Source organism: Ambystoma mexicanum, chromosome 5q (assembly GCF_040938575.1).
Source record: "Ambystoma mexicanum isolate Mex_15411 chromosome 5q, UKY_AmexF1_1, whole genome shotgun sequence".
NCBI lineage: Eukaryota > Metazoa > Chordata > Amphibia > Caudata > Ambystomatidae > Ambystoma > Ambystoma mexicanum.
Window position 1 is genome coordinate 514,916,951 of NC_090933.1, and position 25,868 is coordinate 514,942,818.

Consider the following 25,868-nt stretch of genomic DNA (forward strand, 5'->3'; position numbering starts at 1 on the left):
GGGTTTTATGGCGTTGATGAGTTTGGTGCTTAGCGCCGAGGCTGAGACTATGGAGCTCACTTGTTTATCCATGGATAGGGTGGCGTCTATGTGTACTCCTAGCGTTTTGACTGAGGATAAGACTGGGATGACGCAATTGTCTATGTTAAAGTTGATGTAAAGAGGGTCGAGGGTGGAGAGGGTGGGTTTCTGACCTAGGATGAGGATTTCGGTTTTATCCCCATTCAAGCAGAGGCCGTTGGTGGCCATCCATGCTTGAATGGTGGAGTAGATTAGTTGAAGGGCAGCGGCGTCTTGGTGGTAGTTTCCTGTCAAGGGAAGAAGTATCTGCGTCTCGTCAGCGTAATTGGTGTAGGTGATCCCCACGGTGTGTAGCTTGTCAAATAGTGGCTTGGTGAAAAGGTTATATAGATTGGGGGCGGTACAGGAGCCTTGAGGCACCCCACAGTGAATGATGGAAGGTGCGGTATGAGCTGTGTTGGAGAACACTTTCATCGCTCTGCCTTGTAGGAAAGAGGTTACCCAGGATGCAGCGTCCATGGAGAAGTGTGCTGCATGCGTCAGGTGGCTAGTGACTGTGGTGTGATCTACTAGATCAAATGCCGCTGAGAGGTCGAGGAGAAGGAGGAGTGAGGGCTTACCTTTGTCTAGGATGTTTGTGATTTCGTTCTTGAGATCTAGGAGGGCGGTTTCAGTTCCGTGTCCCTTACGGAACCCAGATTGTCTTTTACCTAGGATTGCATTTGATTCAAGGTAGTGTTGGATCTGTATGTGGGCGGCCTTGTCAAGTAATTTTAGAAGGAAAGGGGTTGTGGTTATGGGTCGGTAATTGTTGGGGTTGGCAGGGTCTAGTGTGGGCTTATTTAGGAGGGGGCGCACCCAGGCCTCTTTGAGGCGGTCTGGGACTATGCCTGACTTGAATGAAGCATTGATGAATGCTGTGAAGAGAGGGGCAAGCTGCTCTGCACAGTCTTTGATGATTTTTGGGGGGCATACATCCCCCTTACACTGTGAGGGTTTGAGATGTCTGAGGATGTTAATGACCTCGGTTTCAGAGATTTCCGTGAAGGTGAATTTAGGTTTGTTGCTATCTTCAACACTGTGTTTCATCTGTACGTGTGTATTTTGCTTGGGTAGAGTGTTGTAGTGGTGGGATATATTTTTTTGGAGGAGGTTGATTTTTTCAAGCATGGCTGATTGTATGGCTGTGCACCATGCCTCGTCTTTGATGATCTCATCAGGGCATGTTGGTGGTACGGTTAGTTCTTTAAAGATACTGAAAAGTTCTTTAGATTGGGAGTTAGCAGCGGTGATGCGGTGGTTGTAGGCTTCAGATTTTGCAAGGAAGATGGCATCTTTGTATTTTTTCGCTATGGCTTTGAATATCTCTTTTGTGTTATCACAGGGTTTACGTTGCCAGTTTTTGAGCGCTTGGCATTTGTCTGTACGCACAGATTGGAGATCCTCTGTGAACCAGGAGTTAGAGTGGAAGGATTTTTTCTCTTTCTTGTTCTCTAGGGGGGCAGCGGTGTTGACGGCCCTTGTGATGGAGTCTTTGAATATTTCAGCGAGGATATTAGGGTCTGATGAGAACGGATGTTTTAGACAGGGCACATTTTAGGAGTGCACTGATATTGGCTGCCGTGAGTTTTTTGGCGCTTCTAGCTAGGATGGCTGCAGCTATGGTGGGCACTTTAGAGCTCGAGGTGACAGGGATATCGAAAAGGATGAGGTTGTGGTCTGTCCATGGGAGGCTAGTGTTGGCGGTGATAGTTATGTTACAATTGTGGTCTGTAATCCAGTCTAGGGTGCGTCCTTTGGCGTGTGTGGGTGCTGTAACTTTTTGAGAGAAGCCTAGGTTATGGAGGTCTTTGGCTAGGGATATGGCAGCTTTGTCCTTGGGGTCGTTGAGTCCTAAGTTAAGATCTCCTATAAGGAGTGATTTAGTGGATTTTTTAATATTGTTTCCTAGGAGGTAATTAACTTGACCATGGAAGTTAGTGGAGGGGCCCGGAGGACGGTATATTGTGTCGACATTTATAGTGCTGTTAGGCGAGAGAGCTCTCTTAATAGATAGAATGTCAACATTTCCTTCATCTTGGTGAGGTAGGGTTCTGATAGATAAGGTTTCTTTATGGATAAGAGCAACCCCTCCTCCTGTTTTAGCAGTCCTGTCTTGTCTGATGATAGCGTACCCTGGGGGTAGGGCTAATGCGATGGCTGGGCCGGACGCTTCGTGAAGCCATGTCTCGGTAATGGCTAGTACGTCTAAGTCATGTGTGGTAAGTAGGTCATGTACTTCTAGGGCGTGGGCATTGAGGGATCTTACATTGATAAGTGTGCACTTGTAAGGAGTAGGGCATGCGTTCTTTGGGCCTAGGGAGTGAGAGTTTAGTTTAGGTGTAGTGGTGCAGGGAGAATTAATGCTTGGTGTGGTATATGAGGGCTTGCTGCTCTGGCACGAGGTCGTGTTCTTTCGATGGTGGGTGCGTGAGCTAAGCCTGTAGTTTCTGTGTGGTGTGTGTAGCGTGGTGGCCTGGTATAGGATGGGAGTGGTGCGGGCTCTGAGTCTGTATAGTCTAAGGCTAGTTTTGGGTGTAAGCCTTCACTTTAGGTGTACCTTAACCTGCTCGGTATTAGGTTTTGCCGGGTTTCTGCTGTGAGGTTCTCCCTCGTGTACTGATGGTTGCCACACCCTGCTAGGGTGAGTGGTTTGAGGTGGACTTGCTCAGTGTATTCCTCCCTTAAGGTCGGCAGCTTTGTTTAGGTGCTGCATGTGGCATGGGTGATTTCTTTCACTGTATGGGAGCCATAAACCTGCCTGGTTGCAGGCTTGCCTGTGTTCTTCTACGAGGTAAACCCCTCATGTACTGCTGGTTCCACACCCTGCTCGGGTAAGCAGTTTGAGGTACACTTGCTCAGTGTATGCCGCATTTAAAGGTTGGCAACTTTGTTTGTGTGCTGCATATGGCGTTGGTGATTACCTTAACTGTTTTGTCCCATAACCTGCTCGGTTTCAGGTTCTGCCTGAGTTCTACTGCGAGGTTACCCCCTTGTGTACTGCTGGTTATCACTCCCTGCTCGGGCGAGCAGATGGATGCACACTTGCTCAGTGTATTCCTCCCTTAAGTTCGGCAGCTTTGTTTAAGGGCTGCATATGGCGGATGTCATTATTTTTCTGTAGGCATGCCATAACCTGCTCATTTTCAGGCTTTGCCTGGATTCTACTGCGAGGTGCTCCCTCGTCTACTGCTGGTTGCCACACCCTACTTGGGTGAGCAGTTGCGTGTGCACTTGCTCAGTGTACTCTTTTGCTAAGCAATATGTTTAAATGTTGACTGGAACACATTTGCGTTTTTCAGAATTGTCAGTAGCCCGGATAGCTCCGTAGGTATCAGCTTCCATATGGGCCGGGGGTTCGGACCCCTGGGAGGGCGTAACCCCTCTTCCTTGGATATTTTATATTCTTTATATTTTATATTATTTATTTAATCAGTACTTCAAAGAAAAGAGTGTGAGGAGGTAGTTATAAACAGACTCATGTGGGGGTTGTACCTCCCCTCTAGCCATGTCTCTGGTGTTAACCTTCATCTTTTAGTTAAAATTCTGGCGCCCTTTACCTTAGTTAGTTTTGGGACAACGCAGTCCTTTCCTTAGGTTTTTGCTTTCCCCAATAACAATTGCTCCACCCAATACCCGTGCGGATTAAGCTGCAGAAATTTTTCTCTCGACATGAGGAAGAAAAAATGATACTTTATGCCCCTATTGAGGTCTGCAGGGCTTGAGGCTCTCTTTAATGGGGAGGTGTTTCCCTTTCTATTTGTCCCATTTTGACATTCATTTTACTATTGATCTATTGGTGGAGATAAAGTCAGCTCGAGGGCAACTGTTCAGTTTTGTTGCAAGTCAAGTTGGGCATCCATGTTCTGCTTGGATGGAGTGTTTGGAAACGCTTGCTGGTATCACATGGACGAGTTTCCAAATAATAACTTTCTAGTGCCTGCCCCTTGGGTTCCCTCCCAAAGTTTGGCCTATTGTTCAGCTAATTGTCTAGAAGCGTGTTGCAATTTCTCCTCTGCTCGAGGAGTACAAGCAGGCTTCGGTATTCTCAAGGGAGTTGTTTAGCCTTCTTTCGTTATATATATATATATATAATTTTCTACAGTGCAGCGAACAGAGTGCTGGCTTTCACAGCTCTGCTGAGCCTACTGATGCAGGTTCCTAACTTGGAAAGGTCTTAATCAGTCTTTTATCCTGCTGCAATCGATAAGTAAACACCTCACACCACACACTGTTGGTAGTAATGATGAGCAACACTAGTATACCTGAGGGTTCGTTGCACTAGCTAAGTGCTAGTTTTGCTATGGGCAATGTGCTTAATATTTTCCTTCCCTGATTCCCTTAGTGGCCAGTTCAGCCACATACGCATACAGAGACTCAGACCTCAGGGTTTGAGGGGACAGTGGTCCCAGTATTCTTTCACAACGTTCATTTACGGGACATGATAATTCCCCAGAGTCCTTTCCCCCCTCATTCCCCTTCCCGCCATCCTTGGGGGAGATTGCATCATGATTTTACACCTCTTGGAGTAACACCTGATGGTTTTTGTTTTTCCTTTTACAGGAGTTCTGACTCGTGACCAGTGCAGACTTGCACTGAGCAATTCCCTCCCGTCAGTTTACTTGCCTTTGCGCTAATTCCTGGGGAGCCCCTTCCACGGTCAGGGGGTTGGTTAGAAGTGCAAGAGTGTATTTATTTATTTATTTTAAAGGTGTAAAGCGGGACTTTAGCGTGGTCCTCAGGGTAGCCTTCTTCTGGGTTGCAAGGTTTTCCTTAGATAAATGGGGGAGGGTTCTCCTTCTTTGGGAAGGCTCAATATCCCTTGGTGGGATAGAGGGGTCTGGGAGCGCTACTAATCTCCCATCCAAGTTATTACGATCCTCTTCTCGCAATGCGTTCCAGCGTCTCTACATCAACTATCAAAAGGTGTCTGTCAGTGCATTTCCCAGAGGGCTGGGATACATATATATATTTAGTTAATGACTTGATTCTCCTAGTCACCTGCATGGCAGGTAGACCTTTTGGGTTTTCACAGGAGGTTGTTTTTGCAATAAGGTGCCAGCTCAGGGTGCTGGGAGCTTCCTTGTCTTCAAATCGCCTAAGATAGAGGTTGGTCCTCTTCTGGTGAGCAACTTCATGTTAACTGTTTAGTGATCAGTTCTTTGCAGTTTAGAGTTTTGCTAAGGCTTTGGAATTTAGGGGTCCTCCTTCAGTTAGTTTAGGATCCTCTAGGGGATTTTTCAACCATGGAGGAGGGAAGAAGGTTCAAGCACCGGGCACATCTATAAGGGGGTTTAGATATCACTATAATGGTAGCGTTTAGATGTAAGATACATTTTTTCTCCTTGCCAGGTTTGGCCTCTTAAGGGTAAGGTTTTGTAAATATCTGCCTTTGTCATGGTAGCAGAGCCCTCTTCAAAAGCTCAGGAGGTCTGCAGTTCTCCGTTTTGGCGGTTTGACATGTTTAGCTTTTCAGGTGGGGCCCCTCTCTTCCATTCTGATTCTGCCTCCAGAAGACATCCCTTTTTAGTATACAAGTATGTCTGAAGACAATTGTGTGTTAAGTCTATTGCTTTTCAGATCCGCTCAGGATAGGTCGTCCTATTACAAATTAATAAAGCAACCTTTTTTACTCCCGTTTTACCTTTTATGAAGATTTGTCTTTCCCACTTGTTCCCCAGTGTAGTTATGTGACATGCCCTGTTTCTAATGAGATATCTTCCTTTAACGCACGGGATGGAACCTACAAAGCTTTCACCCTTTTCTTTATCTCCAGGAGAGCTAAGGGCTTATCTTTTTTGGTTTGTTATCTAGGTTCCCAAAGATGGTATGAATTTAAGTGTTTAAAGGTTTGATTGGACAACAGAGGAGTTTTATTATTCCAATGGGTTTTTTCCTAACCTATTAGTATAGGAAAACTTTGTTCAGCGTTTTCCCTCCTCTTTTTAACCAGTTGGTTTTGGTGGCCTGTAAGGAACGCTGGAATGGGCACATCTTCCAGTTGTTTTTCTTGCAGTGGATTTGGCTATGCCTTATAAGACAGTTATTCGGGCAGCCTAGGCTTGGGCAATTCTCTTGTGGTCAGCTGATTGATCTAATGAAAGTATTTAAAACATGTTCTTCTCCTAGTATTGTATTAGATTGTCTCTATTGTAGTTGGCAGAGTTGTCTGCTATGTAACTGAGGAGGCCGGGCTCTACTTTGCTAAACATGCAAGGAGACCAATCACTGGCGTGTTTTGGTCGGGATACGATAGTTAACTTAACTGTAGGACTGGGAGGAGCCTACCATGATTACCTATGGGAATTCAGGACGAACATACTCGCCCTTATCACTTAGGGGGTTAAGGCTGACAGAATCTCTCCATAATGGGGCGTGATGGTGACTGGGGCCGGATGGAATCAGAATGTCTGTTAAGGGAAGCACAACCCATGTTCCAAGAATAGGAGATTCTGCTTTCAAAACTCCTCATGCTCCTTCCCCTTAGTTGAGGCAGGGTCTGCCATCATACAATTACAGGTTCCCCAAGTACTGTAATTTTAATCCTTCCTGTACCCAGAGAAACCTTTTAAAAGGGGAACTAATTTAAGATTAACCTGGGAATAGGCCCTGGTGATTTTTGGCATACATTGCCATTGGGATGACAGACTGTACAGAAAAATAAATGATACCTTTTAGTTTCCTTCTAGGAGATACTGCTGTACTCTTTTGTAGTCTTTTTAATAGTCTTTTAAATGAACTGAAAGACATTTCACTTCCTGTAGAGCCCACAGCTGCATGGAACAGACACAGACCCAGAGAATTCACTCACAAGTCCTTCAGTGGAATGCACCCAAACCACTCCCAGGGACCAGCCTACTTTCCGACAGTGACCAAGTAAATTTGACATGTGGACTTTGGTCCCACCTCCTCTACTTTTTCCCCTCCCTCTTCCCGTCATTCTCCCACAATTCTTTAGGCCAATTTCAGTGCTGTACAAAGAGCAGGTTGCCCAGTAAGCTGAGCTGCTTTCCCAAACAAAGTTATCTGAATGATACCTGGCCTAGTAGGATCGTTGTTTGTTTTTCCTCCCTCTTTCCCCCTCCCTTGCCTCATCGCGCCTTGAAACACTTGTGTATAGGCGCATTATAAATGTCATATCATATAATATCACCCTTCAGCCTCCTCTTAACCTACCGAGCTAAAGGAAACTGTAGCTCAGGCAAGTGGTCGGAAATGGATTACACGTGTGCAGATTATTCCCAGAGGAGCCCAGCTGTGCTATTTTACAAAGTGAGTCTCAGCAGACACACATTGTATTTCTCTAGCAGGAGTTCAAATACACAGGTTGTCAGTTCCTTGCATCTACGAAGTGCTCTCCTGCACTCTTCTGCTATACGAGTGGCATAGGTTCACAAAGCATTACTGTTGTACCTCACACTGGAGCGATACACTTGTGTTCCTGTCAAAGAATGGTGTTGATATCCAAAACAGTATCCCCACGCAATTAGGGGAGTGCCACAAAGGCGTTCCTGACATGTAAATGGGGTGGCCTTTGAAGCAACATCATAGCTCTGATCCTCAAGTGCAGTATGAGGGCTTCAGAGGGAAAAGTAGTGTTTTTCCAGTCATAGCGCTAAACCAGGTGCGCAACAAAACCTACATTTCGGGGGGTCTAGATGGTGATGGGAGGGGCCACTTCAGAAAATAGGCAGGGCAAACCTGGAGGCCCCGCCCCCACTGTTTGCCCCCATGCCCCATTGGCCTGGCGTATGTACAAACTATCAAATAGTATATTTTAAAGCACAATATGCTTTTTTTTTTAAACCTTTATTTATTTGACTTGACAACGCACAGGTAAGCAGAGACACTCACAGTGTAACAACAAGGCATATCTATTCACAAGTATACTTTACAGTACAGAGTTGGCATATTGTGTACAATTAGGACGAGCGGGATCTAGGCAGTGACACAGATACAGGATTCAATTTACACAATTCATGGGATGACAACTGGAGGAGGAGAGGCGGAGGTAGAGGATTCAGTGTCCGAGTTTGCGGTACCGGCAGACATATAGCTGTGAAATTTCCGCCAAATGTCTCTCGGTCTAGAGTGTGGATGCTGCAAGCAACCCCAGGCTTCCTCAGTATCATGTGCCCATGTGACTGCTCTGAGCCACTGCGCATACGTAGGTGCTCTAGGCCAAAGCCAGTTCATTAAGATGCAGTGTACAGCTAGTATCATGCAGAGTCCCGCCAGCCTCCTCGAGCTGGGACCCAACTGGGGGAACTCGTGGAAGAGGCATCACAGCGGGGATGGATCTATGACGTGATCTAGTATGGCAGATAATGTGGAACATATTTCGGACCAAAATTGTGACAGTCGTGGGCAGCTCCACATCATGTGGATGTCGGGGGCATGGTCTGCACCACACCTAGTTCACTGAACATATGATGTAGTCTGCTCGGGGTGTGATGAAATCTGTGTAATACCTTAAATTGTATTAATTTAAACCTAGAGTTCTATGATACGCTGTGGGTGCGAGCGCACATTCTGGGCCAGAGTTCATCAGTAATCTCAACCCCGGGATTACCCCTCCCAACTGTGTCTCAGTTCAGTGCAGGGGGGGGCAGTTCTAGCCTCTAGTAGAAAGTAAAGTCTTGATACCTTCCCCCTAAAGGAATCGAAGGAGCATAGCTCTGCAATTATGGGCACGTCAGGTGGAATTGTAGGGAAGTTGGGGTATCTGGCTCTGAGATTTCTCCGGAGAGAGGAGTACTGCAGCCATGCAGATGGTTTCCGCTTGAGGGGGGGGTGGAAGGTCTGCCTACTCGAGGAAGCTGCCCTGTTCATAGACATCCCGGAGCACCAAGAAGCCAACGTCAGCCCAACGAGACACAGTGGATTGTGCGATGTATGGGACATCAGGGAAGAAGTTCCAAAGCGGGAGGTCTCCGTGAAAGGGGCAAGGTGTGTCTAGCAGTTTCCAAATCTTAGAAAGAGCCAGGATGTGCTTGCAACCGGATCCGCTGAGTCAGGGTCAGCGGGGGCGGGTTTGAGAATAAGAGAGCCGATTACTCGATCACTGACCGTAAGTTTCTCTAATTGGACATGAGGGGGGGGTCAGCGGTGTTAAACCAGTGGGAGGCGAATTGGGAATGGGCCACCAACCAATACTTGGTGAAGTCGGGGGCACTAAACCCGCCAAATTCCATAGGAGTGGTCAATGTTGATAATTTGAGTCGGACTGCACTGGAGTGCCATTGGAAGGTGTTGGTTATTTGGTGTAGTGTCCGGAAGAAGTCATCACCTGGCCACAGTGGTAGATTAGTGTAGGAGTTGGGGTAGTACAACCATTTTAAGTACATCTATCCGACCAGCCAAGGAAATAGGAAGTTTAGCCCAGCCCCTAGTTTTGGTGACCAGATTAGTGAGGTAATTGCGACAGTTGTCCTCGCGTAGTTCCGCCATTTGCCAGGAAACCGCCACACCCAGGTACGTGAAGTTAAATTGGGACCATGTGAATCCCCTTAGGTCAGAAGGGGGCTGTGTGCAGTCTGTGAGTGGAAATAGGATAGATTTAGAGCAGTTTACCCTAAGCCCGGAGATGTAACCAAACCGAACCACATCCTCTAGGATCGGGGCCAAATTGTTTTCAGGGGAGCGGATATAGAGGGCATCATCGGCATACAGGGAGACAATATTGGACTGGCCCGCAGTATGCAAGCCTCTATGGGAATGTGACTGGCGCATCATGTCAGCAAAGGGTTCCATGGCTATAGCCAATATTAGCGGGGAAAAAGGGCAGCCCTGTCTTGTTCCTCTGGCTATCTGAAAGGGAGTGGAGCACCTATCCTCAGTGCGGTCTCTAGCCGATGGGCCGGTATAAAGCAGCTTAACCCAGGTTTGAAAGTTGGGGCCAAATTTGCATTTCACTAGTACTTGCCACAAGTATTCCCACAACACTGAGTCAAATTCCTTCTGCATATCCAGGGTGGCAGCCACTGCCTGCACCTCCGGGTTGATCCTACATATCACATTGAAGAGTCTTCTCAGATTGAGGGAGGTAGATCTGCCTGGGATAAATCCCGCTTGATCAGGGTGAATGATGTGTGGCATGAATGAGGATAGTCGAATGGTTGATAGTTTAGCATATATTTTAACGTCGCAGTTGATTAGCGAAAGGGGACGGTAAGAGCCACATTGGGTAGGGGGTTTGCCAGGTTTGAGAAGGACCGTTATTGCCTCACGAAGTGTGTGGGGGGGGGTATGCCTCTCTCAAAAGCCTCCTCCCATAGGGCTACTAGATGTGGAACCAAGAGGGATTTGTATCACTTGTAAAAGTCGATGGGGAGGCCATCCGGGCCAGGTGCCTTGCCCAATGCCAATGATTCAATGGCCTCAGTAAGTTCTTCAGGGGTGAACAGTCTTTCAAGAGTAATGCTGGTGTCAGCGGAGAGGACCGAGAGGGGGAGGTTTTCTAAATAGGAATCTATTTCTGTTATCTGGGCGCCCTCGGTTTTCGAATATAGGGAAGTAAAGAATGCTAGAAATTCAGCATTAATGTCTTGTGGTGATGTCGCCAGTGTTCCATCGGGTCTCTCTATCGCCGGTATGTTGGGGGCTCCAAACACTTGGCGTATCAACCTGGCTAACAAGTGGCCTGGCCGCTCACCCTCGCCATTTTTCCTTACTGAGTGGGGGCTGTCCAAGAATGTAACTTCACGTTCGGCTAGAGTTCGGAATGTGTCTAGTTCTGTCCCTAGTTGCGCTAATGTTTCAGGGGATTGATCTAGGGCATATTGGCTTTCAAGGGTAGCTAGGGTCGATTCGCTGCTAGCAATATCCGAGCGGATACCTTTCAGCATACCACTCCCTTTGGATATGGCAATGCCCCTAATGTATGCCTTATAGGACTCCCAGAGAGTAGCCTGTGATGGTACAGAATTGGTATTAACTTCAAAAAATTCCTCGATGGAGGATTCAAGTTCAGATACAAATAACTCATGTTATTTTGGTATCACTGTTTTAAAGCTCCCTTTTTGTATTCACTACATTTATTGATGCTGCTTTACCCAGATGCACTACCTCAGCATAATAGCCTTTTGATTTTTGCTGTTTTAAAAGATGAATGTGTTTTGTTTAATGCAGAGGATGAGCACAGGTAAAATAATCATAGACAGTACATGAATCTAATGTAAAGTAACATGCACGCAAAATGCTGCCCATGCACACGCGGTATATGTGCTTTTAAGTCCTGACAATGCACCGCGAAGGAGTGAAACGTGTCGACTGGCCCCCCTCTACATAGGGAATCATGCCCACCTTTATAACTGTTTAAGATCACACTTTTGCTATTTGATGCTGGTGTAGGAGTGCAGTCACAGGTGGTTCATGTTTGTGTGGCTGTATCGTGGCGCCACATTATTTTGCCTCACAGTTGCTCATGTCTAAAAACCAAAAAAGCCTATGTGCTTTCAAAGTGCTATTTTGCACATCTTATTTAATGTCATGCTCGGTTATTAATGTCTGCAGAAAACAAATATTTCCTCTCCATCTTGTAGAGCAATAAAAAACGAGCAGCAATGCCCCCCAGTGCTTATGCGCTGCAACTCCCAGTCCCCGCCACGCAGTGCAATTAGGAAGACCTTGGGGGACTCCGGCCTTACCTCGTCCTGCTGGGAGTTCAGCAGCTGCAGCTTCATGTGCTTCATGTAGGCCATGGTAATTGGCATGTTATAGTCGATCATGCTGGTAACCAGGGCAGGGGGCTTCCCGTTGTCTGCAATGAGAATACACAGCTTAGCGCTAAGGACAGAGCTCGTTAAGGATATCTTTCTCAGACCATGTCACATTCTTACACGAATGCTATCCATAAAATAGTTAAACAGAGGCTATTCATAAAATGACAATAGGGAAAATTCATTTGTTCTGAGAATGCACCCTCTGCTTTTGCAGATCCTACATTTCCGGGTACAATATAGCCTTATAATTGCAGGAAAATGTCCTGCCACCAAGTTATGGGCCAAGGTGAATCCAAATGCCATACATTGGGGAAGCCTATGTCAATTTTTTTAAATATACTTGGGGTGCAGCCCACTAAAGAGTGCCAACGTATTAGGCACCGTATGTGATGTAAGAGAAAGACACCAAGGTTAGTTAGCCTTCGGTGTGGCCCGCACACCCTAATACCCACTGAGGGTTCATATTCACTTAGCTCACAATATTTTTACAGTTTTAACCACTTTAGTCAGCCACTGAATAACTTGTCATTCTAGTTGTGCGTAATAAAGGGTTTATTTTGCAGGATATTGAGTGAAACTGATAGCAATACGAGGATTGGCCTATGCATTTCGGACATAAAGTTCTTCGCCAGGGATTTCGCTCTTGCCTGATACAAATTGCCCATAAATTGTCCACATGGTGATAAAGATCCAAATATATGCAATAAATCCCATTCGAAAGTACCATGCAAAAGTCTAACCATCAGAGACGTATGCAAATTGCGATAGTTCACAACATATTCACATCACATTAGAATTAACCATAGTCATTGGATAGGGCGCCTACAAGACATACATTTACATATAACACATATGAGAAAAAATAAAAGAAGAATAAACATGCACAATAAATGTTGGTCATTTCTTTTCAAGGATTAGCCTAATGCAAAACTGTTCGGTGATCAGAAACATTCCCATTTTGTGCACATGCATCTAGTTTAGTAATTCATTTATCCCTTTGGTCATGTCCCCCAATTGCTTTAAGGCTGTCTCATTAGATAGTCCGCATCTTATGTCTAGGTTACTAAATCAGCATTCTTTTATTTGTTTGATTGTACGCCTGTGTGTTACAATTGTGTAACATTGCCATATTCACAGTGGTTATAAGCGGAGGCGTAACCTCTCATCATTCTCTCATGCAGGATTTAGGTCGTGTTTAGGTATGTGTGCATTGCGTTTATGCCATCGATGGCTACAGTTCATTGCATTTATGCTGTAGATTGTTAACTTAATGCTACCGCGTAACAGCTTCTCACCATGCTTGCATGCAGGGTGTGTAATGGCACAGTGTAAATATACACTCTTAATGTGTGTCAAGAAACCTTGATCGTAAGCTTTAGACACTGACCTGCTGGAAGGCAATTGTGGTGCCTGGAGTTTACTGTGACCACACGCTCTGAAGAATAAGATATGTGTCAACAGAGTGAATTACTTTGAAACGGCTGTATGGTAAAATCAATAATACTGTGATAAATCTTACCTCCCTGATTACTCGAAGTGCAAGACGAGCACGGCAGCAGTCAACAGTGACTGTCGTGCCTACTCGATTTGTCTGACCGAATTTCCATGGCACTCCTAATGCTGACTTGCCTGACAAGATGGCCGTCCAAAGAGGACATCGGAGGCCATCTTGGGTCGGGTATCCTTCTGGTGAATGTAAATCAAAGTGAATCTGCGTGATCTGATATAGTAGTGCCTTTACGGAAGGTGGCAATCTGTTTAAAATAAACTGGGTCTTGTGGTGATAAGTGCTTTAGTAGGCACAAACTGGTGGGGCTTAAGATAGTTATATACGGTGCGCACAACACATGTACTAATGATTGCATATCATGGAGAGAGACATGTGATCTATGAAGTATCAATATAGCTTATTGTGCCCTGTGCTCCAGCAGTAGAGCCCAACGGCTATGCTAAGATTGTCGTGGGGATTGTCAATAATCTATCCACAAGGATAACAAGTTGTTGCATAATGCATGATTAAACTACTGCTAAAGTAAAACATTGGATTTTCTCCATGTTTTTCAGTCATTTTAGGTCAGTGCATCTAAATAATCTGTGTCAACTATATTTCATTTTGTTGGGGTAAATGCATCATACTTGTGTACAGGCTCGTAATAAATGACTTCTCACATATCATATAGACGAGGGAACACTTTTGAAAATGTATATGATCGCACTGCCAAATGCTTTTGGTGGAGAAAAAAATCAGTGACCTGCTGGTTTCATGCACCTGTACAACTGGTTCCCAGCCCAGGAGCTGATCCCAAACTCCTTTACATTCTATAACTTATCACCCTGTTGCTTTATATCAGCTACCCTGAAAGTGAGATGGCCACAAATTACAATATTCCATCTGGTTTGACCAGTTCTCTGCCTTCTATGCCATCCACTCTGCTTAGTCTCTTCCTTTCTTTCTTCTTACATAATGAATACACAAATCTAACAAATGTTTTCACAAAGTAGCTATCAATATTTTCATCCAGTCTGCACATCTATAGATCTACTGTAATATCATACACTGTAGTTGGCCTCAAGATCTGCTCTACAATTGATTGGATTATATATTGGCACCTGCGGGAGACAGCTGGCCAATCCAGAATCTGCGAGTAGCTGCCCACATTTCATGCCGGCCCACTGCACCTCTCTCCAGCCTTCACCCTGCCCTTGGAGTTAGTGCACCAGGCCGAATCTCCACTGGAGTACGACACCTAAACTCCCTTTCCACTCCGTGTGCACATCCTGGTTCACCTTCAAGTCCTGGAAATAGTTATTTCCAATCGCAAACATAAGTGTAGTTTGTTTTTAAGGGAAACCTGAACTGCACAAATCCTGGTTCCCTTAAAACAAACAAACGTATCTGCACCACATGGCAGCTCCTAGTGCTCATAGCAGTAAATAACTCTTTAATGACTATGCAGGGCTTCAATGTTGCACTTGGGTCTACCTGGCTCGGCTTGAGAGACGTTAGAGGCCCTGCACGCCACTGAAAGTGGCATTTAACGCTATAATGAAAACAGTTGATATCAATGACAGGCAAATGACATTTTGTCCATCTGAAGTTCACAATTACCATGCCTGCTGCAACAGCATACTACATTCTTGGTCTTGGGCTATGACTTTTCCTTTAACATTTTTGTTTTTAATTTAAAAAACCTCTGAACTATTTCTTACACAGCAAATGATGGATCAAGCATACAGTATACGAGACACTGCCCTGTGCAAGACCCACTGCACAAAGCTGCGCAGAGCCTTGCACTGAAAACTGTTTTCAGAGAGTTTTTATCATATCTATTCATTTGTATCCATTCATGCAGCTAACTTTTACATTTTAAAGACACTCCTCTCATTAATGTCTTACTTCAGCAGTACACAAAAATGCTGTATTGTTGTTCCTATTATGTCTTGGGTAAAAATAATTTCCTGTGGCATTACAAATATGAGTACAACATTGCTACTCAAATAGATTTGTTTACTAATCAAGAACATTTTAATTAGCAAGCGCTGCTACAATTGGTTGTCCTGGTGGGTCTATCAGACTCTTATGGATCTTTGAAAGGAGGTATAAATGTGGGATTTGAGGTTGTTTAGTCTGGAGGAATGCTTTGGTCTTGTGTGTGATGAATCCCATGTCTTCTGCTCTTGATAGTACATCTTCCAAATCTCTCATAATGTCATTGGTTGGATCGTGGTCAATCTTGGCGTACACTGTGCCATCTTCTAGTTGCCGCCTGCATTCTTGTGTGTAGTCTACGGTGTTTCGAAGAAATAGGGCACCTCCTTTGTTGGCTGGTCTGATGGTGAGATTATCATCTGTATAGAGGGATTGGATGATGGACATTTCTCATCTGTTTAAGTTGTTGCTCCTTGGTTTTCCAAAATGGATCTTTTTCATGTCGGTAAGCACCATTTTCTGAAATATGTCGATGACTGGTACTTTCATTGGAGCAACAAAGGTGCTCTTGGGTCTAAACTCCACAAATGCAGCTGGTGCTGTTCCACTGTTGTCTGGCGGGGGTAATTCAGCGAAGAATACTTTTGAGTTTCAATTTGCGAATCAATTTATGTAACTCCACTTTAGTATTGACAATGCTGGTGCTGTAGGTGGGAACACATTTCAGGCCTTTCTGTAATGTGTTGTGTTCTTGTCTTGTTAATGTTCTGCTTGAAAGATTCACCACAAGGTTTGTTGTGATTGGAACCTTGTCATCATTCCCTGACTTCTTCCTTTTCTCCCTACTCATTCTTTTCCTCTTTGGCTGCCTCCTAAAAAAGGTCTCAAACTCCCTGCTTCGCTTATACTGGTTTGTCCTGTTCCTGTGCTTGATTATGCTGCAGTCTGAGTTGATGTTGAAGGGGTAGCTTCTCCTCTAGTTGAATCATTATCAGAGCTGCTGTTATCTGAAGTCGGGTTATTTGGTCTTATGGGTTGGGGCTGATACTTATCGGGCCATGTGTAGACCTAGTCGTTAAGGTAATCTTGTATCTTGACGGAATGTCCTAATTTTTCTTGCTTTTTCTTGCTTCTAAATCAGCTGTGTATCCTTCTAGCCGTTTGTTAATATACGCCAAAATGTTAGTGAACGTTTATGCATCAGTTAGTGTTGTGATTTCTGTAGGTAGCTCGTTGATTTCCTTCTGGAGCGTTTCAAGATTTGTAGAGAGTACTTTGACTGTTAACAGTATCAAATCGAGTGAGCATTTATTCAGTATCTGTTCCCATTTCTTTATGAAATCCTTGTTCTCCTTTTTTAGGAGACGGTCAATTAGTACCAAACGGCATTAATGAGGAGTGGGACCTTAACTGTTTCCTATAGACATACGTCTTTTGCAGACATGAACTTGCCATTAATAAGTACCACAATGCCAACCCTGGGTTTTGCCCACAAGTATTACAACTAAGACACCTATACATTCTGTACATTGGATAAAAGATGTAGTTCGACGATTCATACATTAGGAACACAATGAATGTCAACCGCAATATATCCGGCAGGACCATTATTAACACCAAGATTAGCATAACCGAGGGATAGTCAGAACAATCCTAACAATGATCACACATTCGAGTCACAACCCCTTGTGGATATATTATTGAGAATACCCACGTCAATATTAGCACAGCCGTTGGGCTCCACTGATGGAGCACAGGGCACAATGAGCCATACAGATACTTCATAGATGACATGTCACTCTCCATGATATGCAATCATTACTACATGTTTTGTGTGCACGTATATAACTATCTTAAGACCCACCAGTTTGTGCCTACTAGGGCACTTATCACAACAAGACCTAGTTTATTTTAAACAGATCGCCACCTTCCGTAAAGGCGGATCACACGGATTCACTTTGATTTACATTCACCAGGAGGATTGCCGACCCAAGATGGTCTCCGATGTCCTCTTCGGACGGCCATCTCGTCAGGCAAGCCAGCATCAGGATTGCCATGGAAACACGGTCAGACAAATCGAGCAGGCACGACAGTCACAGTTGACTACTGCCGTGCTTGTCTCGTACTTTGAGTAATCAGGAGGTAAGACTTATCACAGCGTTACTGATTTTACCTAACGGCTGTTTTAAAGTAATTCACTCTTTTGACACGTGTTATTCTTCAGAGCGTGCATTCGCAGTAAACTCCAGGCACCACTATTGCCTTATAGCAGGTCAGTGTTTAAAGCTTACGCTCAAGATTTCTTGACATACATTAAAAGTGTATATTTACACAGTCCCATGACACACCCTGCATGCAAGCACGGTGAGAAGTTGTTACGCGGTAGTATTAAGTTATCAATCTACGGCCTAAACACAATGCACAGCAGCCTTAAGTTATCCATCGACGGCATAAACGCAATGCACACTTACCTAAACAAGATCTAAATCCTGCATGAGAAAATGGTAAGAGGTTACACCTCTGCTTCTAACCACAGTGAATATGGCAATGTTAACACAATTGTAACACAGAGGCGAACACTCAAACAAATAAAAGAATGCTGATTTAGTAACCTAGACACAAGATGAGAACTGTCTGACTAATGAGACAGCCTTACAGCATTTGGGGGACATGACCAAAGGGATAAATGAATGACTAAACTAGATGCATGTGCACAATATGGGAATGTTTCTGATCACCTAACAGTTTTGCAACTGCCTAATCCTTGAAAGAAAAAATAGCCAACGTTTGTTGTGCATGTTTATTCTTCTTTTATTTTTTCTCATATGCTTTATATGTAAATGTATGTCTTGTGGGCGCCCTATCCAATGACTATGATTCATTCTAATGTGATGTGAATATGTTGTGAACTATTGCAATTTGCATACGTCTCTAATGGTTGGACTCTTGCATGGTACTTTCGAATGGGATTTACTGTATATATTTGCATCTTTATCACTATGTGGACAACTTATGGACAATTTGTATCAGGCGAGAGTGAAAGGCCCCGATGAAGGACATTATGTCTGAAATGCATAGGCCAATCCTCATATTTCCTATCAATTACATTCAATATCCTTCTAAATAAACCCTTTATTATGCACAACTGGAATGAAAAGTTATTCAGAGGCTGACTAAAAGTTGTTAAAACAGTAAAATTATTGTGAACTAAGTGAATAAACCCTCAGTGGGTATTACGGTGTGCGGCCCACACCGAAGGCAAACATGCACTGGCGAAGCGTCATTATCCCAAGCGATATTGAGGCCTCCCACGGTCTATAAGGCCATTAGCACATCTTGGTAATAGCAATACATGTTTTGGAGTTTCTGTGAAGTAAAACAGTTGCCTTAACAGTGAATAAAGTAAACACTTGGTTATACTTCAGCAGGTTTAATATGGGCATGCATTAGGTAGCATGTAAAATATTTCTCTAGAAGAAAGGGAAACCATTTTCCCATGCTTTAGCATTCTCTTTGTTGTGTTAAATTGAATGTTGCAGCAAAAAAAGCTCAACCAGAAGAGGAAGAGTCTTGTTGAAAAACATCTTGCCCGGAAATTGCATTGTTGTTTCCCTGTCTGCTTTTGAAGACAGAATGTTCAGAGTGCAGTCAATACCAGTAGTAATTGACAGCACTCTGAACATTCTGATTGGCTGAGAGGAGGCCAATAACTATCTCCATGTGCTACTATCTCTTATTTATATGGAAGATGTTCTAATCATAGCACAGACACTGGGGGACCCCACCAAGCTCATGGAGTGCATGCAAACATCTTTGGCTGTGTTCCTTTTTTATGTTAAGATCGTTACCATCTTTCAAACTCAATCTAGCAGGTCATAATAACGGTTTAAATGACAAACAGTAAACAATGAAAACTAAAGCCCTGGCTCTTACCCAATGATAGATGATAGCTGTTTAGGGTTCGCCCATAGGAAGCCTCAGAGTGATTGGGGATGGAGACAACACACATACCGGGGGGTGGGGGGATAGAGCATTTTAGTTCTCCCGATCAGTTCATTCATTCGACCGGGCGGTCAGGTGAAGGCCCCCATGCAATGCATGGGCAAAAACGACGAAGAGGCCATAAAGAGGGCACAGCAGCATGAGGTCCAACTCCTGCCATGGTGATGCTGCAGGCATTCGGATGGGGCATCTGGCCGGGACTTCTGGAGACGGGGCTAATGGGGGCAGAAGTTCAACAGGGGTGACTTTTCTAAGCCACATCATCTGTGAAAAGGGGTTGTGGGTGCATTTAAAGGCCCCAAACAGAAGTCCCTTTCACATGAATGGTAGGCATTTTAAACACTGAAACAAAACGGCCTGGCCTTTGTTTTTGTTTTTCAAGCAAAATTAAGGAGACATGTGCAAAGGGGCCTACCTATCATTACGAATGGACAAGCAGCATTTTCATTTACAAAAGAAGCAAGAATCAACACCCATGGAAAACAGGATTTTTACACATTGAAAACAAAAACTGCCTGCACATGTGGGTGCAAATAAAAATGGTTTTAAAAAAAAAGTAAAAGTGAAAAAAATATCACTGCTCACAGAAAAATGTCAGGAAAACAAATTATGATGTGTGGGTAGACAAAGAACAATGTATATTATGTTTCACCCACAAAACTCAAGTGACATTTGAAGAGCCACTTTGTTTTCATGGAAAATGTCAGCCCAAGGCAGACCCTTTTGCTGGCTGTGGGCAAAACTTCACAAGGACATCTCCCACTTACAGCCTGGATGTCACATCTCCCATCTAATGGCCAACCACAATAAAAATGTCCTGCTAAAGGCGTTGAAATTCAGTGTTCTCCAGACCTGCTGGCTCTGAAAGCAAAGGTTACCCTTGGCTGGAGCATGACTAATATGTTTGAAAATGGGGGCACTCACTTCAAAGAGCAAGCTTCCAACACAAAGGAGACTAATAAAGGCACAGGCTGACCCAGTGAAAACAAATGGCCGGAAGCAAGAACATTTGTCCTGCATGAACATTCACAATTTATTTAAAAGGACTATTATCATTTAGGCCTTTTTCTCAGCCATCATAAGGCAGATGGATTTCATCTATGTACCATTTTTAATGTAATTTTCAGGCGATTTTGGGGATGTAAAATGTATCTTCCTGTGACTATGGGAACTGTAAGGGCTAGTTAAACTAGGTTTCTGACTGATCTGAACATGTTCCAAATATGAAAGTTTGTGAGCGGGTGGAAAATGAAATTAGGGATATGCTTAATAACTTACATATTCATAGTTTTTGCCAAAAAGTTGAAAAGAGAACCAAAGATGGTGACAAATGGGAAGTACCATATGTTGCTCCAGACCCCTAGACCAATCCTGACTCCGAGGCTGGGTTTGAGAGGAGAGAGAAGGGTAACTGTCCAATCCTAGTGGCAGGGATTATTGCAGGGCACTTCCCCAAGATTGTAAAATTGGTGGTGTCATCATGCTATGTGAGGGGGACTGCACTAGGGCAGACAGACAGGAAAAGGAGAAAGACAGGAGGACAGAGAGAAGAGACAGACCATCGGGAAGGCTGCTGAAACTTACCATCTGACAGCTGTAAGCAGACACCAGAGGAGATTGCTGAGAGTGCAACTAGGTGGAGTTGTCTATCTCTAGGAAGGCCTCAAAGCTGACTGGGTCCTATGGTGGAGAGCGGGAGGCCATCTTTGAGAGTGGAGTGCACAGACCGCTGCCCTATCTTTCCATAGTGTCCTGAGATACAGCTGGCTTTCCTGAACCTTAAACATAGGCTTGCTATGTAAGTAGAACTGAGCCCTGGGAAACCAAAAGGTGGGGGGTGTCTGCTTGCCTTGAATCCCTTCCTTTTGTAGTGGGCAGGGGGGCAAAACTGTGTAGATCCTTAGCCTATTTAACCAGAAATATTAATTTAATTAATTCCTCATTTGGCAGAACACTACGGGGTACATTTTGTTAAAATGTGAAATTATCAAAGCTCACTTTGTGCACTGTGCGCTGAAAACTATAGCCTATAATTTAATTGGGTAATCCTTGTTGTCAAGCTGACCCCGACTTCTTTAAGGAAGAGGGGTGTCTTTGTTCTTAAATCAGTCCAACCTTTTTATCCAGCTTCCCCTACACAGGCCTTTCAGTAAGGGGTATCCGAAATCAAGAATTCCTCAAAGCATTCCAATTTTGCTGGCTGACTTCCCAACATAGACCAAAGCAAGGGGGGGGGGGGGGTGTCTGAAAAACAAACCGCTAAATCACCCTGTGTTTATTTTAAACCAAAAGTGTGGGCGAAATTATAATTGCCGATATGTATTTTTACCAATCTTGAAATCCTTCTGCTACCCTTTTAAGTCTGCAGGAACATCAACATTACACAACATTACAAAAGTGCCTTTGTTATTGATCAGTGTAATTATTTAGTGAAGTGAAATTTGCAGAAAGTAAGAATTGTGATTGTGTTCTTTTTAACGCACTTTTGTGATTTATTTATGCTGAGAGAAGTTGATTGTGTTGTGCCACGGATAAAGTGGTGTTTTTGACATTTCGTGCTAATTTCGATTACTTTTAATTTAAATAAATACCAATATATTTCCCGTACCCCGGCCTGGTTCTTGGATCATTGTTAGCTCAGGGGAGAGGGATCCAAGGGGCATGATATGTGTCTGAGATATTGTTAAAAAAAAGAATATGTTAAATAGTTTGTTGCATAACCACTTGAGTGGGGAGGGAAGGAACTCCCTGAGTTGAGGGTGGCTTATCAATAAACCGTTACAGGGTTCTGTTGCCATTCTAGTGAATGCAGCCAAAACCGAGGAATCATTTTGAGAAACTACTGAACAAATCATGAAAGCCAATGACTGATACCCACAATCAGAAATCCCAGAAAGAAGAAGTCTTTCTCACGGCTTGGGCTGCCATTGTGGGCTGGTTCTGCACGGTATGCCCTATTTCCAAATGTACTGATGTGTTGGGTCATCTGAGCAGCTCCCAAACACCCTTGACTCTGCTGGCATTTGGGCTCAAAAGAATGATGTGTGGTGTATGCGGAGAACACATTCGGATCATCTAGTAATATACCCTGCTGTACCTAGCCTTGGGTCGCACCATTACCCTATGGTATTCACATGCATTGTGCTTTTATTTATTGTGTAGCTATAAAGTGCCTATAGATCAAATGGTGTTTCAAGGTGCCACAAGACAAAAAAGGGGAGGGGGCAGGGAATAATACAACAATTACAGTCCTACGAGCGTTTGTGTCATTCGGATGGTGCAAGTGGGCGCGATAACCCATGCGCCCATCAATCCAGCAGTGCACACATGATATTAAACCTTTGCGTGGACTGTTCTCCTAATCTAGTGCTAGATAACCCATCTCCTAAGTCCTCCGTGCACCGGGGCCCAAACTGCTAGAGTCTTCTGGAGATAGACTACACAGATACACCTGTTTTCACTAGGCCCCAATCCGAAACAGGGTCACAGACTAGTGCTATGTAAGCAAGTATGTCTGTGCAGCATTTCTCTAGAAGAATCAAGCAGTTAGTGCCCTGATGCTAGTAGGGAACGGAACACTTAAGAGACAGGTTATCTAGCACTACATTGACTTAATCTCCAATGATATTTTAACTCTGAAATGTTACTATCAAAGGATAAAAGGTCAAGTTGGCCGTCCTTGGATTTGAAATTGTTATCTACATGTTAGCCTATAGAAGGGGCAGTAATGCACTGAGCTGTATTATTAGCTAATGAAGAACTGCGTGACCCCACTGAGATCCTCCACCCTAGGTACTGGCACAGACGTGGTTCTAGAATTCCTCTCACTCTGCATGCCATGCAAACCCTGAGACACACTGGAATGGCTGTGGAATGGCTGTCAATTGCATTGGATCTCCTGCTTCTTGGTAGGCTACGGTATGACATCACCACACACAGTATTAAATCAAGCTGAGAAATTGATCATCAATAAAAAAATACATTAAAAAACAACTGCATCACCTTAGGATCTAACATGGCAGAAGGACATGGCCAAAGGAGCGTGCAATGAACTTAAAGACATTACATTTCTAAGTCGGGCATTACACTCCCTGTGCCTGTGTAATGCCACGCAAATGACATTTTTTGTTGTTTGTGCTCAATACATGTTTTTACTACTAATAGCATTAGCATGCTTTCTTTCTCAAAATAAAGTAGCCACCATCAGAGCAGATCTATTGACTAGCAGTCCTAACTCAGACTAGGATGCTGAGACAACCAGAGATTGCCGCTTGGTGCTGGATAAAGAGGCTGTGTCCTTTCAAAGGTCATTTCAGATGGAGAAGCTGCTTGCCAGAACTCACCCCACCTTCCTGTCCAACAATTCCAAAGAAAGAGGGACTGCACATCTCAGTTGGGGCTTCAGGTCTACCATGAATTCTTCTCTTTTCAGTGGCCAAGTACCTCAGGTGTTACATGTTGCAGCAATGAAGTCTTTGCTGAAGACGCTGTTCCTGGATGCAGAAGGCCCTAGTCAGTTTAAGCCTGTTTCTCCACCCCACATCCCTACTAAACTGCTTCAAGCCACGGCCACTTCCCAGCTCCATAGGTTTCTGGAGTTCCACAGGATATTGGACCGACATAAAGCTGGCTTTAGACCAGCTCATAACGTGGAGATGCGGTGTCATCTATGGACTGTGATTTTAGGAGCCGGTTAGATGGCAGCTGGGGGTGCCCCTATTTTCAGTGGATCTTTCAGCAGCGTTTGACACTGTGGAATGCGCCATGCTCATAAGGTGGTTCAACCATGGTATTCGAGGCATGGCTCTGGGATGTATTCCATATGTTTCTCTCAGACAGGAAACAAACAGCGTCACGCCCTCCTTACTTGCCCAGAGTAAAAAATGTGGTTTATGGTGTAACCTAGTGCTCGGCCCTGTCACACCGATATTCAATCTTTGTTTCCAACAGCTGGCCCACCTTCCTGAGGAGTCATGGGATGCGCATCTACACATATGCAGATCATAGCCAGGTCTTCCTTGATCTTAAGGGGCACCTGGATAGGACAGCTTCTGGTTACTCGAACTTTCTGCAGGATGTTTGCATTTGGATGCACAGAAATTGGCTGACGTTCAAACCCACCACGACAGAAGTTCCTCTGTTTGTGGTGCCTAAAAACTAATGAAACCATAGATTTTGGCATCCCCTCTTTTGGCATCAGCCCTGCAACGTGTGCCAGAAGTAACACATCGTGGTGTTCTGGTCGATGCCAAACTAGCCATTAGATCCAGGATAGCAGCTGTGACTGAGAGATGCTTTTTCCACCTATGTCTGCTTATAATGTTTCAACACCTCTCTCCTTGCCTCCATTGCATTGGTCAACGCCTTCATTTCATCATGGCTTAATTATCACAGGGGGTGAACAAGACAAAAGTGAAACTATTCTGCAAAAAAAGAAAAAGATCACCCGGACGGAACTACATGGTAAACTGATGCTTGAGTACCTTAGAGCTGGAATTATTCCAGACGGTCTCCAGGTCAGAAATATACCGTGTATTTTCATTGACAATCCGAAATTTCAAAAATAAACTTTAGCGGGGTTGGTAACCGCTGCTCCCGCGATTGGATTATATTGATAATCGAGACCGCAGAGGAGGAAACAAAGAAACAAGGGGAAGAGCTAGCTAATCTTGAAAAATAATTCCTTGAAAATAAAAACATACAAGACGCAAAGAAAATTTTGGAAAATCTAGAAATAGAAATTAAGAAATTTAAACAGCTTAATCTAGATCGGAAAATACTCAAATAGAAGAAAGATATAGCTACCTATAAAGAGGACAAAACCTACCCCTATCTAAAAGAAGGTTTTTTTACTAACCCTCCACAACATCCTAATCAGAACCCGAAACGCAATCGGGTAGTATCTTTTCCAAATACATCTGGGTCGTCGAGTGGATCTGATCCATCCCTAGCGGGGCCCTCAGGGCCACCACAGAGAGGACGTGGCACATTCCCCCAACAAGGTTTTTTTTTCAGAGGAGGCCCAAGAGGACGGCCACGACAACGAATCCCACAACAGCAAGGGGTCAGAACCAGGCAGTGGTATTCGAATCAATGAATCAAGATACCCTTCCAATTTTCAATTTATCCTCAAATACGCTGAGCCCTACAGAAAAGAACCTTCTAGCTAAGGGTCTTTCATATGTACCGGTTGCAAAAGCAGATTCATTTAATGTAGAGCTTGAACTACAGAGATTTTTCCGTAACATCAGGTTAAAAACACTTCTTCGAAGTATTTCTGCCTAATCAAAATCAGAAAGAGATAGGCGACAAAACAGTAGATTCAGCAGATATAAACATCACAGGCCTCAAAATGAGATCTAATTTCATTCCACCATCACACACTTGTCCACCAGAGATCATCACTTTTGAGAACCGGGTGACTAAACAAGTTCTAACCAGTCTCAAAAAGAAAAATTACTGTACAGATAATGTGACCAGAAACGAAAGAGTAAGCCTACAAAATCTCAGCAATTAAGAAAACATAACTATAAAATCATCTGACAAGGGCGGAGGGATAGTCCTGAAGGATACTGTCAACTATGACAAAGAATGCATTAGACTGCTTAATGATACAAGATCATATAAGAAATTGGACCATGACTCCACTAAAA

The 25,868-nt window shown here is 44.1% G+C and overlaps 1 protein-coding gene across 9 annotated transcripts in view; it reads right to left on the minus strand.

The window, feature by feature from the left end:
- Nucleotides 1-25,868, minus strand: part of NOL4 (nucleolar protein 4) — a 692,229-nt gene that overhangs the window by 293,078 nt on the left and 373,283 nt on the right. For all 9 annotated transcript variants that reach the window (XM_069620996.1, XM_069620993.1, XM_069620989.1 and 6 more), the window contains exon 5: nucleotides 11,709-11,821. In XM_069620996.1, coding sequence (XP_069477097.1) covers nucleotides 11,709-11,821 — 113 coding nt within the window. The remainder of the gene's footprint in view (nucleotides 1-11,708; nucleotides 11,822-25,868) is intronic.